This window comes from Oryx dammah, unplaced genomic scaffold (genome assembly GCF_014754425.2).
Source record: "Oryx dammah isolate SB20612 unplaced genomic scaffold, SCBI_Odam_1.1 HiC_scaffold_11081, whole genome shotgun sequence".
Taxonomy (NCBI): Eukaryota; Metazoa; Chordata; class Mammalia; order Artiodactyla; family Bovidae; genus Oryx; species Oryx dammah.
In genome coordinates, this window is record NW_024080475.1 from 780,396 (window position 1) to 795,916 (window position 15,521).

Here is a 15,521-nt window from a genome sequence, read left to right on the forward strand (position 1 = left end):
CAAATTCAGGCCTGTAAAAGCCTAGAATTAAATACAACTTTTAAATAGTCTAGGTGTTTATTCATTAATCTGAAGACAGGAAAATATATTCTTGGTTGCACATTTTTTTTCTGTCAGTTCTGAGACTTCTCATCTCTAACTTCCTCTCTCTCTAGATCCTTTGAGAATCCTCTCTCTCCCTGTGTTCCCTCCAGTTACCACTATCCAAACACTTAGTGTTGGTCTGTGGTCATTCTCAACGTATTACACTTTTAACAGCAAGAAGGGACAAAAGATAAAGCCTTCTTAACAGAACATTTTTTATTTGGAATGTGGTTAATAAATACAGTTTCTTAAACTATTTACAAAATATAAGCATAACATTTCAAAAGAATCCATCAGCAAGGCAAAGATTGTTAGATATAAAATACAGATTATTTTGAATCAACAGATTAAGAATACAAGTTGATAACAACACAAGTTGTTTAGTTTACAGCAACTAAACAACAAGAAATTTATAAAGTCCCTCCATAGCCACAAGCTCATATTAATAATTATAAAAATTTCAGTCCACTTTAAAGTATTATTTTGATAAATGTAAAGTAATTTTTTAATTATAAGGGATTTTCTGATTTCCAGGGGAGAAAATAAAACAGGAAGACAGGCAGTACCTTATTACAAAAGCGAAAGTTTTCCCTTAAATCCGCACTAGCTTCTGTCTTCTGGATTTCATTGGTCAATTGGCTAGGGTGTGCGAGCTGCAAAGAGAGCTGGGGGAAAAAACTTTTAAACTGGATACAGGAGCCCTCAAACGTAGTTGGGTCACAACTACATTTAAAATTTCTAATTAAGCATTTGAATGACACGAAGAAAATGAGTAAGAAGCAGCAGGGCCTAGGCATAAGTGATCAAGTCTGAGAGGAGAAAAGAGCTGTCCTTCTGCCCCCTGCCATGTTTCACAGATACTGTGGAAGCCACGTACAGACCATTCTTCCAAGAGCTGCAGCAAGAGGGAAAGGAAAGAAGCAAGACCGAGAAGATCACACCGGCCTGATCCTGAGCCCCTGGATCAAACCCTGGCTAAAGCGCTGGTAGTAAGTAAAACTCGATGCTATGATCCAGTGATTAGTACTGTCATTTTTATCATATTTTGTTTGACTTTGTCTTTTTTATTATATATCAAAGTGAACAACTTGGATTTGTTAAGTTATAAAAGTTTCATAAAGTATTACTACTTGGAATTATCAGATTATGTACTTTAATTAGTCTCTTTAACTATGGACAACACAGTATTGTTCATTTCATTAAAAAATATGCCATACTTTGCTACTTATTAGTTGGCATTACTGGACAGGAGGTGTTTTAAATTCACTGAATTTTAAAAGGTATTGTATGGGCACTATAAAAGATAACTAGTTGTCACTTTTCACAGAAGTCTAAGTTCTTGTCTATATTTGTCAAAAAACAAGTCACTATTATATACACATAAAACTTGTAATGATATGAAATAGTTTATACTTTGGAATTTTACAGAATTGTTTCCCTTAGACTTTATTTGATACCTTAAACACTAGTACACAGAAAGCAATAACTGCTTGATGAACAAATTAATGAATCTTAGAAAGTGACAGATACAGATATAAAAGCTACTCTTGGTATACACAAAGTATATATATTTTGAGTCAAAATGTGCCCAGAAATCTAGTTCTTTAGCTCATCTTGCTTTACATTATAATCATAGTCTAAATAAGTCTTTAGATCTAAGAACCTGATGTCTTTTCTATTTGTAATTCAAAACAAAATAGATTTTCACTTTGCCTACAATTATAATCAGCAAAATATTGAACTTTAAACAGAATAAAGCATAAACAGGCAAAAAATGGCGACTGGGGAACAGAAGACATTGTATCTTCACATGTTGATGGTCTAGTTGTGGCTAACTCAGTTTTCTCACAATATATGTGTTTGCTGGTGAGCTTTGATGACTAAACCAAGCTAGAAGTTATAAAGCATTTCTATTGCAATTTGCTCACAATCATAATTGGAAGCAATAAAGGCAATGCCAAAAGTAAAGAAAAAACATATTTAGGAAAAAAATAAAATAATAAGACCCTCTTCTGTTAGTCTATTATTCAAGGGACAAAAATGCTACTGGAGGGAAAACTGTTCCTTAAGATGGCCTAATAAAAGAAAAAATGTATTCTTTCTCCAACAATAAGAACCTGCAATCCCAAATTATTTAGTCCTATGACATCTATTATAATGAAATGTTGATTAAGTAGGATTACCTAATTAAATAATTTTTATTAAATCATCTGGCCTCAAGAGCAAGTTATTTTGTTGAACATCTAAAGATTTACAAGGGCTATTATAAACTATGTTCATCTTTTAATTATCAGTCTCACTGCAGTCAGGTTTTGATAACTAAACATAACCTAGATGTATTTTAACCATGCTTCAACTCTCTGCGGCAAAATTTTTCTCTGATCCAAAACACCCTCTTCTCTACACACACGGTAACTCACCTTATCAATTCCTGCAGAGTGCCTCATTTTCACATATTCTTTCTCCTCATAAACTCTAGATTTATCCCCCACAACTTTCTGATTTCAAATTGTAGCAATGAAATGAGTTAGCTTGACAAAATTATTATACATTTTACATGTTGGCAAAGACTGACTTCCTTCCCTACCACCAGAAACATAAAGAAACTGATGAGTATGGAAAAAATTTTGGTTCTTCACACTAAATGCCATAGCTATACACACATACACACACACCACACACATACACACACACTGTAAATCTCTGTATTTATGGATGCAATGTTTATCAAGCCATAAGCGAGCAATATTATATTAAAACTGAAATCACCATAATATAAAAGCATAATTTATGCATCAATATAGTGGGAAGACGTATTGAGGTAAAATGACAACAGAGACTGGAGAATCTGATTTTGAAAAAAAAAAAAAAGTTTAAGTCTACTCTAAGAAAATCTGATGTCACCGTTCTTTGTAGCATGAAATTTATATACTGTACCACAAAGTGGATATATCACAGAGGATGGGATGGTTGGATGGCATCACCAATTCAATGGACATGAACTTGGGCAAACTCTGGGAGATGGTGAGGGACAGGGAAGCCTGGCAAGCTGCAGTCCATGGGATAGCAGAGTCGGACACAACTTGGTGACTGAACAACACTATCACCACCGCCACAAAGTGGTATAAACAATGAATAACTCCTGACAGTGGTGGGCATTTATTTTTGTGGTGAGCAATAGTTGTTCATAGTGTGTTCAAAAATATTTACGTGCAAAATATCCTATGAGTAAAAGTATGGAAGAAATGGAAAGAAAAGAATGTGTAATTTACATTGAAGGGTATGTAATGCCAAGTCTGAAACTTTAGTGTTACCATATCTATCAGAACCCAAGGGCATGTCATCAAACTGGATGCTTTGTAGTGAATACTGATTTCTAGATCAGGAGTCTTTTTGACCTTCAAGATCATGATCCTGGAGTTACTGTACATTTTTTTCTACTGTACATAGGACACAACAGATCACATCCTTGGGAAAGCAAAGCACCTAGATGGTTTTAAAAAATGGATTTAATGAATAAAGTGATAATAGTTTAGTTTTAGCAAAATAGAAACTGTTCTGAAAAAAGACTGACCCTAAATATGATTATGTTGCAATGTTCCAGTGAACTATGGTAAAAATCATACAGCTTCAGAGATTTATATACCATTTAGTTCAGGTCAGTAGCTCAGTCGTGTCCGACTGTTTGCGACCCCATGAATCGCAGCACACCATTAGGTCCCAATGAAACTCATAGTAGCACACACTGATATCCAAATTTATGATGTCTTGGTGATAATTTATTAAAAACTGAAAAGTTTTAAACGTAAGTATATTTAATGAGAACTCTTGATGTACAGACTAATGGCACCTGACCGGCAGTTTTCAGGGCTGCCTATTAAAACTCAGTTATATCCCATTCACCAAGCACATGCCATACGCAATGCACAGGGCGGAGCATACGCTTCATCCGAGTGTTGCAGATTTAACGTTTGATTTAATATCACGTTAGCACATCCCTTGGCTTCCCTGATAGTGCGGTTGGTAAAGAATCTGCCTGCAATGCAGGAGACCCGTGTTCGATTCTTGGGTTGGGAAGATCCGCTGGAGAAGGGATAGGCTACCCACTCCAGTATTCTTAGGTTTCCCTTGTGGCTCAGACGGTAAAGAATCTGCCTGCAGTGCAGGAGGCCTGGGTTCAATCCCTGGGTTGGGAAGATCCCCTGGAGAAAGTATTCTGACCTGGTGATTTCCATGGACTGTATAGTCCATAGGGTGGCAAAGAGTTGGACACGACTGAGTGCCTTTCACTTCACTAGCACATCTCTTAGTTTATGAGTTACCATTCCAATGTTGAAGAGAAAATTAAATTTATGCCAGTCTGAGTTTCAGTCCTGGGAGGAGGAAACCGACATCAGCCCTAAGAGAAGTAGAGCAAATCAGGTACATGTGGTCTCCTCATGTATCTCCTTTCTGAAAGTGAACATCAACATTAAGGGAAACTATAATTTTAAAAAACTGACATATGAAGGCAAAATTAAAATCTTGGGTGTTTTCTGCTAGAGGAAGCTTGAGGCTCCCTAGTGTGACTATCCCCACTGATTACAGAAGAGCCTGCACTTCTGTAGAAGCATGACACAAAAAGGTAACCCTGATTCCAAATGCCTTCATCCTGAATTCAGTTAAGTTACGTGCCATGGTATGCCATGCGACAGTAATGTAACTACCCATAGCCATGCCCTGGTATCTGGGGGCGTGGCTCCAGCACCCCTACAAACACCAAAACCCACAGGTACTCAAGTCCTTATTCTATAAATGGTATAGAACAGTCAGCCCTCCTGTATCCAACCACCTGGTGGGACTGACTCCTCCAACGGTGATTCAGATGCCGGGGGTCAGATGCAGGGGGCTAACTGTATGCTATGTTCATGTCGCTGCGACTCAAGAGCCTGTTTTCCTAAAGCAACACTGAATAGGCCTCCAACAAGTAGGCCTCACTGCTACCAATGTTTAGGGGGAAGAAATCATTTGCACTAATTTATGACATCATTATTTGCTTAATCTGTGTATCTAAAGCAGCTTCCAATTACCCAAATTTAAGTGTAGTGGTTATGACTCATGAATAATCTTGACCTTGATAAAATTCTAATTTGGAATGGATGAACATCAAAATTAAAAGACTTAGGATTTAAAGAGAACAAACAGTGAATTACTATCAGCCCAAAACTAAAATTTTGTCTCTGAGACACAAGAATTAGTTTGTTTTTTAGGGAAGTCATAAATGTCATGACCCATAAGCAAACATGTATCTAAATAAGTGCTCCATTTTTCCAAACATAAACTGGGAAGAAGACTTTCAAAAGGATAAAGTAACTAAATACACACAACAGACACAAACAAAAAAGAAGGAATTAAAAATATTCCATGTGGGCAATGCTATTGTAGTAAAGTAAACCACAGTGGTTTGAAACAGCTTCACATTTGGTATTTGATATTAACTATTTCCAAGGAACTTTGAGTAAGAGGAAATAATCTCTTTTACAGATTATAGGAATTTAATCATAGAATTCATGGCACCTGGGTGGTCACTCCAATTAAAAGAAAATAAAAAAATCAAGATCCTTTTCTTTACTATTTTGGTCTAATGTAATTTGCCGATCTCACCCATTTTTGTTTGGACTTGCAGAGGGGATGGTTCGATATTGGGAGGAAGAAAAGACTCCATTTAAACATAAACAAGGAAGAGAAAAAATGCACTGTTTTCTTGAGGAGAGGTTACAGGGCTATCACCAACACTTCTTCTTAAATAAGGTAATTATTTTTGTCATCTCCGAAAAAGGTATTAAACCTCTGAGCACCAGTTGGCTGAAAAGGAGATAAATGGCCTACTTGTCCTTCTCCCAGTCAGTCCCAGGAGGGAGTAAGCATTGCCTGTCTCCAAGTGGCACCAACTCATATTGGAGAATCTTTCTTAAACACCACATTGGCATCTGCTTTTTTTAAAGGAAATTTTTCACACATTTCAAGTATTTAAGCAGACTGGAAGCAAAAATATTATTCATTTCATGAACATTGCCTCGCCTTACAAAAGAATATCTTAAAAGTAATGTTATTTTAATCTTATCTCTGACCCCCTAAAATAAGCATAGCACTTTTACTAAAAATAAATTAGAATGAGAATGGAAAACTGCTGTGAAGAAAATTACATTAAAATTTAAAATTGCATCCTATAACTGAAGAAATATATCAGCACTTAAATATAAAGCTTCATTTTCTATAATTACATTTTTTCAAGTCGTGAGATAGAAATATGAAAATCACTTTAAAAATAGATCTCAGTACCTGCATGTAGATTTGTATGGATAACGTACCTCGATATGTGTAGACATGTTTAGATAATGTATTCTCTAATTCTTTATTCATGTACATATTGGCTGAGTTATCTATTTAGTGTTAAGTCCTTCCTTCAAGATTTAGTCAGCAAAATTTCCTCTGCTTAGAAATACGGTATCTGATCAAAAGTTCCTAAAATATTCCAACTAACACAAGCTGGAATCAAGATAGCCGGGAGAAATATCAATAACCTCAGATATGCAGATGATACCACGCTTATGGCAGAAAGTGAAGAGGAACTAAAAAGTCATTTGATGAAAGTAAAAGAGGAGAGTAAAAAAGCTGGCTTAAAGCTCAACTTCAGAAAACGAAGATCATGGCATCCGGTCCCATCACTCCATGGAAAATAGATGGAGAAACAGTGGAAACAGTGTCAGACTTTATTTTTGGGGGCTCCAAAATCACTGCAGATGGTGACTGCAGCCATGAAATTAAAAGACGCTTACTCCTTGGAAGAAAAGTTATGACCAACCTAGATAGCATATTCAGAAACAGAGACATTACTTTGCCAACTAAGGTCTGTCTAGTCAAGGCTATGGTTTTTCCAGTAGTCATGTATGGATGTGAAGAAGGCTGAGCACCAAAGAATTGATGCTTTCGAGCTGTGGTGTTGGAGAAGACTCTTGAGAGTCCCTTGGACTGCAAGGAGATCCAACGAGTCCATTCTGAAGGAGATCAACCCTCCTATTTCTTTGGAAGGACTGATGCTAAAGCTGAAACTCCAGTACTTTGGCCACCTCATGCGAACTGTTGACTCACTGGAAAAGACTTTGATGCTGGGAGGGATTGGAGGCAGGAGAAGAAGGGGACGATAGGGGATGAGATGGCTGGATGGCATCACTGACTCGATGAATGTGAGTCTGAGTGAACTCCGGGAGTTGGTGATGGACAGGGAGGTCTGGTGTGCTGCGATTCATGGTGTCGCAAAGAGTCGGACATGACTGAGCGACTGAACTGAACATCTCTACTGGAATCCTAAGGAAGTGGATACTTTGAAAATGTTATTAAGTAAAAACATGTTACTATCTCTTGAAGAGTGGGGAGCTGTATCCACCACTTCCTCTGAATTTCCTCTTTCCCTCTGCTTACCACTTCCAGTGGCACTCCCATCACCATCAAGTGTTCAGTGCCAAGAAATTCATAGTGTATTCTCAGTGTCTGGCAAACTGGCAGACAGAACCATCAGACAAAATCTACTCTCTTAAGCCAATCAGGGAACTGAGATAACCCAGCCTTACCCTAGGAGAAGGAAGGTATTTACTCCGAGATTCATCTCAGTGACAGCAGACTGGATGCTTTGTGGTTGTCATTTCAGAAAAGCACCCCCAAAGAGGCAAGGCAATCATACTTGCTGAACAAATTTACACAAATTTAACTCTTTTAAATACTTTTTTATGTGTACCATTTTAAAAGTCTTTATTTAATTTGTTGCAATGTTGCTCCTGTGGGGTGTTTGCTTGTTTTAGCTGTGACAAAGGTTCTTAGCTCCTTGACCAGGGATCAAACCTGCATCCCATACATTGGAAGGTGAAGTCTTAACCACTGGACCACCAGGGAAGTCCCTTAACTCTTGCATGTAAGCTTCTACCACTGTCTTTTCATTAATTTGGTGAAAGTATGTTTTCATCTTTTAGCTATTCTAGGATGCTTTTACTATCATGTAGAATGCATATTTCTCTCTTGTGCAAATTAATAACTAAAGATGAGATATTTGCACATTAAAGTTGCAACAATAGTCTGTTTCTTTAATAAACATCAAAGTGTTTGAGCTTTGAAAATATTCAGGATGAGTTCATGTGATATTATATGGCATTATAATGCCCTGTGTACCAAAGTCCTTTTTACCCAGTGACTTAAGTGTGTCGTTTAGGGAACAACCATCATGCCTTGGTGGTCTACAGCTAGATGTCTCCTCCAGGGACAGACACATACTTGGCACACAGGACAGGTGGAAGCATATTATAAGTGGGTCTACAATACAGTCTTCCTACACTGAATGATCAAATCCCTTGGATTTCCCCCAACTGTCTCAAAATCAAGCATCCATATAACATCCTGTTCCCACACTACAGAAATCAGGACACTTGCTGGTAAGCTTATAAAAAGAAAACACGTAATAAATTAGGTGGGAAAGAGCTGAAGAATCACGCTGCAGAATATCACTGTTTCTTCATATGTGGAGGTATTCTGAGGACCAAGTTTTAAGGTGAAATAAATTACAAAATAAATGGCTAATTACAATCTTTACAGGAGAAGGCGATGGCACCCCACTCCAGTACTCCTGCCTGGAAAACCCCATGGATGGAGGAGCCTGGTGGGCTGCAGTCCATGGGGTTGTGAAGAGTCGGACATGACTGAGTGACTTCCCTTTCACTTTTCACTTTCATGCATTGGAGAAGGAAATGGCAACCCACTCCAGTGTTCTTGCCTGGAGAGTCCTAGGGACAATGGAGCCTGGTGGGCTGCCGTCTATGGGGTGGCACAGAGTCGGACACGACTGAAGCGACTTAGCAAAATGGTAAATTACATCTTCCTGGTTTACTCTAAAATATTCATCTCCTCCCGATCTGTCCAAACCAGGACAGTACTGAAGTTGACCTTGCTGAGAAGTCTGACTTTTAAACTCTGAAGCATTGCTATTTACACAAGGGTATACATCTGAATACCTCTTCTTTCATTACATCCATTTTATAATAACTGACTTTTGGGTTTGAGTAAATTTTCTGCTGCACTAAAAAATTAAAACAACAAGTACAAAGTAATTGTGTTATTTACATGATAGTTCATTTCTGCCTCCATTCTGGTCTTACTTTTAATAGGAATACTTGTAAGCAGATCTGAAATGAAGGAACTGCTAGAACACTTTAGGATTATCTTTCTCTCTCTAATTGCTAGCTTATTTGAGAATAAGTGTATAAATGATGGAAAATCCAATCTTACATAAGTTTTTTATGTATTATTTCAACAGATTGTCTAAAAATATTTAACTTGGTAAGACAGAACATGTAAGCCACTGATGGCAGCTTGAAGAACCATTAAGAGGTGAATGTGTACGTCTGTGTGTGTCTGTGTGTGTGTGTATCTAAGCATGACCACTGTTTACATTGCTTGTTCTGTTTGGAATTCAAGCCAGAAGAGCCAAGATGACTGTTATTAGTGTATTTTATAAATGCTTCTGAGTAGAACAGGGATGGGCGCTTACATAAGTTAAGTGGTCATCACTGTCATCATCAGAAGTCCAGAGCATATAGAGGAGCTCAGACAACATATATGGGTGGTCAACAAGTGAGGAGAGCAGGCACTACCAGGCACTTTGAGGAAGTCTGAAGTTTCTACAATATTTCACTGTTTCTCATGACGTTCTGAACTCTCCAGCCAAATGGGCTGCTCCCAGTTGCCCAAACACCCACTGACTGCACTGGCATTACTGGCCTCTGGCCTCCGCTCTCACACTTCAATATCCAAAATATCCCTCCCACTCTCTTTTCTGTAACCAGCATTTAACCGTTTTTCACAGCTTACTCAACATCACCCCACCTTTCCTGTGACTGCCAATGCATCCCCCAGAAGCCTAGCCACTGACTTCTGGTAAAGCAAGAGACTCTTACAAAATGTCTTATAATTGTCTGCATTTATAGATTAACTCATTTCTCGTATTTTTAATGAGTAAGTTTCTTGTTTCTTAAAAAAGATGATATACGTGTTATAGACAGGAATCACTCACTCACTTTGTATCACTCACTGCATAGTAATTTCCTGTTTAGAACTGAAGCTGCCACTAGTGAGGATTAACTAAAACATCCCTGTTGAAGTGGATTTAAATATGAGAATTTGGAGTAAAAAGTATATAAACCTGGTTCTAATGGGTAAAGTAAGAGGTAGGGGTGTCCATAGGGCCTTCTTCTTGAGTACTTCAATTTTCCTTCCAGGCTGTTATGAGGCAACAGGTGACTGAGGAAGAAAGCCCTTTGGAAGAGAATAGTTCTCCATTCCAATCTCTTACCACAAGCCCTGTGGATTGCATAAATACAGATTCCAAAATTTTTCAAGAAACCCAGTACATATGCATTTTAATTCTCCCTCCACACCCAGCAGGGTCTGTGGCAGCATCTCATAAATATATTACTGTTTCTTCAACAATGCTTAGATATATTCAAACTTAGAGGGTAAGTAAAGACTATACGTAGCTTTATGTCGGATCAGGTCAAGGTTATAGAACCAAATAAATGTATGGAAATGAGCTCTGCGGTTTCAGAAAGGCAGAAAAGGAATCATCAGGGATCCCTTCTAACACTTGACAGCTACTGGAGTGCTATCAGTACCAGGAAAGGGTGAGACCCCACCAGCAAAAGGTATTTTAAGGCAACTATTTGATTCTGTGATGGATGCCCAATAAAGCAAATTAAATGAATGCAATTTTTCTGTAACAGTTAAACTACAAATTAAGTAAATCAATTGTGGATAGGAGCCTCCTGAATAATTTGCATGAGTAAATTTCAGAAGAAAGGATGACACTGAAAAATATGAAATATTTACAGTAAATTTTAGCATTATAATATAAATCAATCATTATCTCTTATTGTTTAAAGTTCTCTGCTACATTAATATTTCCAATGTGAAAAATCAATGATACCTTAATTCACAACTACGACGAATCGGTGTTTTGCAACACAAAGTAGACCTCTGAAGTATTTAGAGAGTGCAGCAGGAATAATGTAACAGGTAAAAGGGGCTACAATGTAATGTTTAGAAGTTGAAGGAGATATCATTCCTCTGCAACTGAAGTCTGTTCTTTCAAACCCAATTATTCCTGAAAGGTCATATAGGTAAGATCACTGTATTTCACTGAAGTTATATTAGTGGAACTTAGAAACAGGAATTATTTCTAACTTGTACACTTAGTGCAACTTAGAAATAGTAACTGTCAGAAATTGTTTTTAGGCCTCTAGCTCTGCAGCCATTCTTGTAACAGTACTATGGATTAGGCCAGTTATGATCCATCTTTAATCAGAGAGCATCCTGGGATGAACCGTGGAAGAAAGTCCCAGTTTCTTTCAGATTGTTCCATTGTGGGGAATGTAACAGGGGATCCTGGCTGCAGAGCAATACTTCCTCTGTCTCCTTGCATACTGGTCCACTTACAAGAGGAAGAGAATAATAGGCCTTTAGCAACCCTGAAGGCTCTAACCCATTACCATGCTTTTCTAAACTATATGCTGCAAAAGTTTTTTTTTTTTTTAAAGGAAAAAGCTCTATTCTTGCTCCTGGTTAAATCATTTGAGTCTTAGATTCATCATCTTTAATAAAAAATATAACACCCATCTCATGAAGATGTAGTGGAAAACAAAATGAAATTAATGTATAGGTAATCACAACATTGCAGATATAACCTAAACACGTGTATTTAAACACCTACTCTCAGTGTAGGTATGCATGGTATCCAGGGGGTGATCTGAACTTGTGAAGACCCCTATGGTCACTAAAAAGACAGCAGTGCTGAGACAGCAAGTCCTCATTCTCTCACACCTGCATTTATTGAAATCAAAAATATATATAAGGATCTAGGTATTTAAACTCTGTCTAACCCAATAAAATACTTTTATTTTTTGAAATGAAAGTGGAATTTCATGATATGAAGTAATTCTTCCTTTTGTTAATCATAAATCAACTTTTAAAAACAAACTCAACTTCAACCACAGTGAACTCTTATCTTATCTCATGTTGGCAAATAATTGTAGTTAGTAATCTAGTGCTTTTTTTAGGTTTTGCAGTTTTTTCTTTTTAGCTTGCTCGTAATTTTAAATATTTCCTTTTTCTACCCTGACATGTCTAGTTAATTTAAATTACATAATTAGGTAAAAGTACCTGCCTTACTTTTCTGACATTGACTTGCTTGTACTCACATCCTTGGGAAAAACAATTTAGAAGTTTTTAGTAAATCATACAACCATAAATGGGCTTCCCTCGTGGCTCAGCTGGTAAAGAAACCGCCTGCAGTGTGGGAGACCTGGGTTCGATCCCTGGGTTGGGAAGATCCCGTGGAGAAGGGAAAGGCTACCCACTCCAGAATTCTGGCCTGGAGAATTCCATGTATAGTCCATGGAGTCACAAAGAATTGGACATGACTGAGCAACTATCACTTCACTCACAACCATAAATAATTAGAAAAGGAACCTAGGTCTAGGAACAAGGAGATCTCGTTTCCATTTGTGATTTTACCTCCCAATTTTTTGTGAAGATTCCCCGGAGAAGGCAAAGGCTACCCACTCCAATATTCTGGCCTGGAGAATCGCATGGACTGTATAGGTCATGGGGTTGCAAAGAGTTGGACATGACTGAGTAACTTTCACTTGGGGGCTCTGGGGGTGGGGTGAAGGATGGGATAGTTAACCATGATTCACACCTGTGAGTTGTCTTCTATTTTAATATTAAAAAAATAATTCTGAAGTGTAAATTAACAAAAATCTGCATTTCTTGGGGATTATGTATATGTAGTCTTCTATTAACCTTCTGAAATCTCTTCTTAAGGTTTATGTAGAGCACAGAAAATTAACATTAGCTCCTGATTGTTATCAGGGCTTACATCCAAATAAGGCACTTGTTTTGTCCACTAGGGAGAGACGTGGAGTCTTTGGACCATGTCTCTTGGCATTTTCATGGCAAGGACACAGCAGCTCCACCGAAGGCAATAATGACACGCCCTCTCAAGCTTCTATTCAACCGCTGGGGAACACTTCAGTGAGGGAATAATACTCTGCTTTACGGATGGTCAACCATGAAAAGCCAACAAAATTCATAACAGTTTTCACAGCAAACGGAAAATTTAATTAAATCACCAATGAAGACAGTTTTGAAAATTAAGAATAAATTAACTCCAACCAAAAGAGAAGTATATAAACACATGCACACATATGGTCCGCTCCACTCAGGATCCATCCAACAGAGGGAGTGATTCTTACACAGGCTCTTGGCTTATCAGGATAGGCTTCTAACCGGACCTGCTATTTCAGTTTCTCAACTGTAAACCAAAGTAAGTTATCCTACGCAGTAGAGAGGAATTCTCTTCCTAAGTCATACTTTTAAGAAACAGTTTAACTCTGAGGAAACAGAAAGTGAATCAATATCATGGAATCCAAGGCATTTAAGCTGCAGGAAGCATTAGTGGGTCTAAGACTACATTTTTTTGTGGCATTTGAGGACAGGAAGACATTCTTATGGCAGTAATTTTACCAATGTAAATATCTGTGTTGAAAATTATTTTACAAGTCACATAAAACACTCTTTTCTGCACTTTAGTGTATATGTTTTTACTCCATAGTCTTTTTCCCTTGACCCCACTGAATGACAAATTCCAACATTTAATTTTTCCCCCAAATTTAAGTACAAAGGTATTTTTTTTTTAATCAGTCTTCTCAATCTTAAAAGTGTGTTTCAAAATAAAACTGGGGAGGCAATTTAATTTGTACACATTCAATATACGCTAATCAGTAAACTCATGATTAGCAGTTACACACGCCCGGCACTACTCCTGCCATCAGATGAAATAAATTGCTGCAATCTAGTTCCAGCTACGGAGAAGGCAATGGCACCCCACTCTAATACTCTTGCCTGGAAAACCAATGGACGGAAGAGCCTGGTAGGCTGCAGTCCATGGGGTCACACAGAGTCAGACACGACTGAAGCGAACTTAGCAGCAGCAGCAGCAGTTCCAGCCAGGGGGTACAGCAAGTGTGTGAAGTGAGACTTCCCATCTTATGTGGAATATGAAACTTTTTCATGAATTCAAGAACTTTATTAAGCATATTCTCCGTCCTTATGTCAGATCTGAGCTTTCAAGGTAAACATACTTTTTTTTTTTTAGAAGAGCAAGACACAAATAATATATGACATTTGGGAATCAGAATGTCCCCAAAGCATCTTGGCAACATTTTTCAGGCAAAGAGTTAAATATCTCGTTGAAAAACAAACAAGAAAATCCACCTTACTTTTCACAGTTTTTGACCACATTTCAGAAATGCAGCGTTTACTAAGTCGAAAAGCCATGCCTGATGGTGATTCGAGATCCTGTTGCATCTCAAGTTTGACCAACTTCTCCAGGTGAATCTGAAGTCTGATGCCCTCAAGCCCAATTGCTAATCCCACAGAACAGGAACAGTCCAGAAAAAGCAGTTTCGGATGACTGGTCATCCAAGCCCTGGGAGCTGCTGAGGTCCCAACTCACTTGCTAGGGAAGAAAAGAACCCTCCTGGCGGGTTAACCGGGGCTCCAGCACAGCTCGGCTCCCCCGCGGGGACCGCTCTCCAGCCGGTAGGTTATAGGAGCGCGGTCACCAGCTACCTTCCGAGCCTTGCACTCGGCGTAAATTGCTTTCCTATTTGGTAACAACTTTCTGTGGAAAAAAAGGAGAAAACTTTTCTCTCAGAAACTCTACACTCAGCTCAGCAACTTTGGATCCAGCGCACACAAGGTGAAACACAAGCCCATCCTTTGCACAGGTTCTGGGTCCTTTGAGACCCGACGCACCCCCCCCCTCCCCGGGGTCCCCACGGTCCCCGAGGCTCCCAGGGTCCCCGCAGCGCGCACCCACCTTGGCCTCGCCCGCGTCCGGCTCCGTGTCCGAAAAGCCCAGTCCCGACTCGAAGGCGGCGGCGGCGGCGGGCGCCCGGCGCGGACCGGGGAGCAGCGCAGCGGCCAGCAGGGAACACGCCAGAGAGCAGAAGCCCAGCAAGTGCATGGTGGCCGGGCCACGGGCGCGGGGGCCGGGCGCCCCGGCGAGGCTGCCTCGCGGCTCGGCCCTGTCCCCGAGGGCCGCCCGGGACCCCGCGGAGCCGGGGCGGCGGCAGCGGGTCCGGGCTCGGTGCTCGCGACGCTGCGAGCCGCTCTACCGCCGGCGCCCGCGAGCCGAGGGGTCAGGGCAGCGCCTCACAGGAAACCGGACATCCGAGCGCCCGCGACCGCGGCCCGCTAGGTGAGGCGAGGGCGCGGGAGGACGGCGCCCCGCTCGGCGGCTCGGGGAGCGAGGGGGAGCCGAGCCCAGACGCCCCGCGAGGCTCGCGCCCTGCGGC

At 39.7% G+C, this 15,521-nt stretch overlaps 1 protein-coding gene across 1 annotated transcript in view; it reads right to left on the minus strand.

Moving 5' to 3' along the window:
- Positions 1–15,515, minus strand: part of LOC120860535 (vascular endothelial growth factor C) — an 83,982-nt gene extending 68,467 nt beyond the window's left edge. Inside the window, exon 1 of the mRNA XM_040236358.1 lies at positions 15,044–15,515. Coding sequence (XP_040092292.1) covers positions 15,044–15,190 — 147 coding nt within the window. The 5' untranslated portion in view covers positions 15,191–15,515. The remainder of the gene's footprint in view (positions 1–15,043) is intronic.
- Positions 15,516–15,521: the final 6 nt, after the last annotated feature.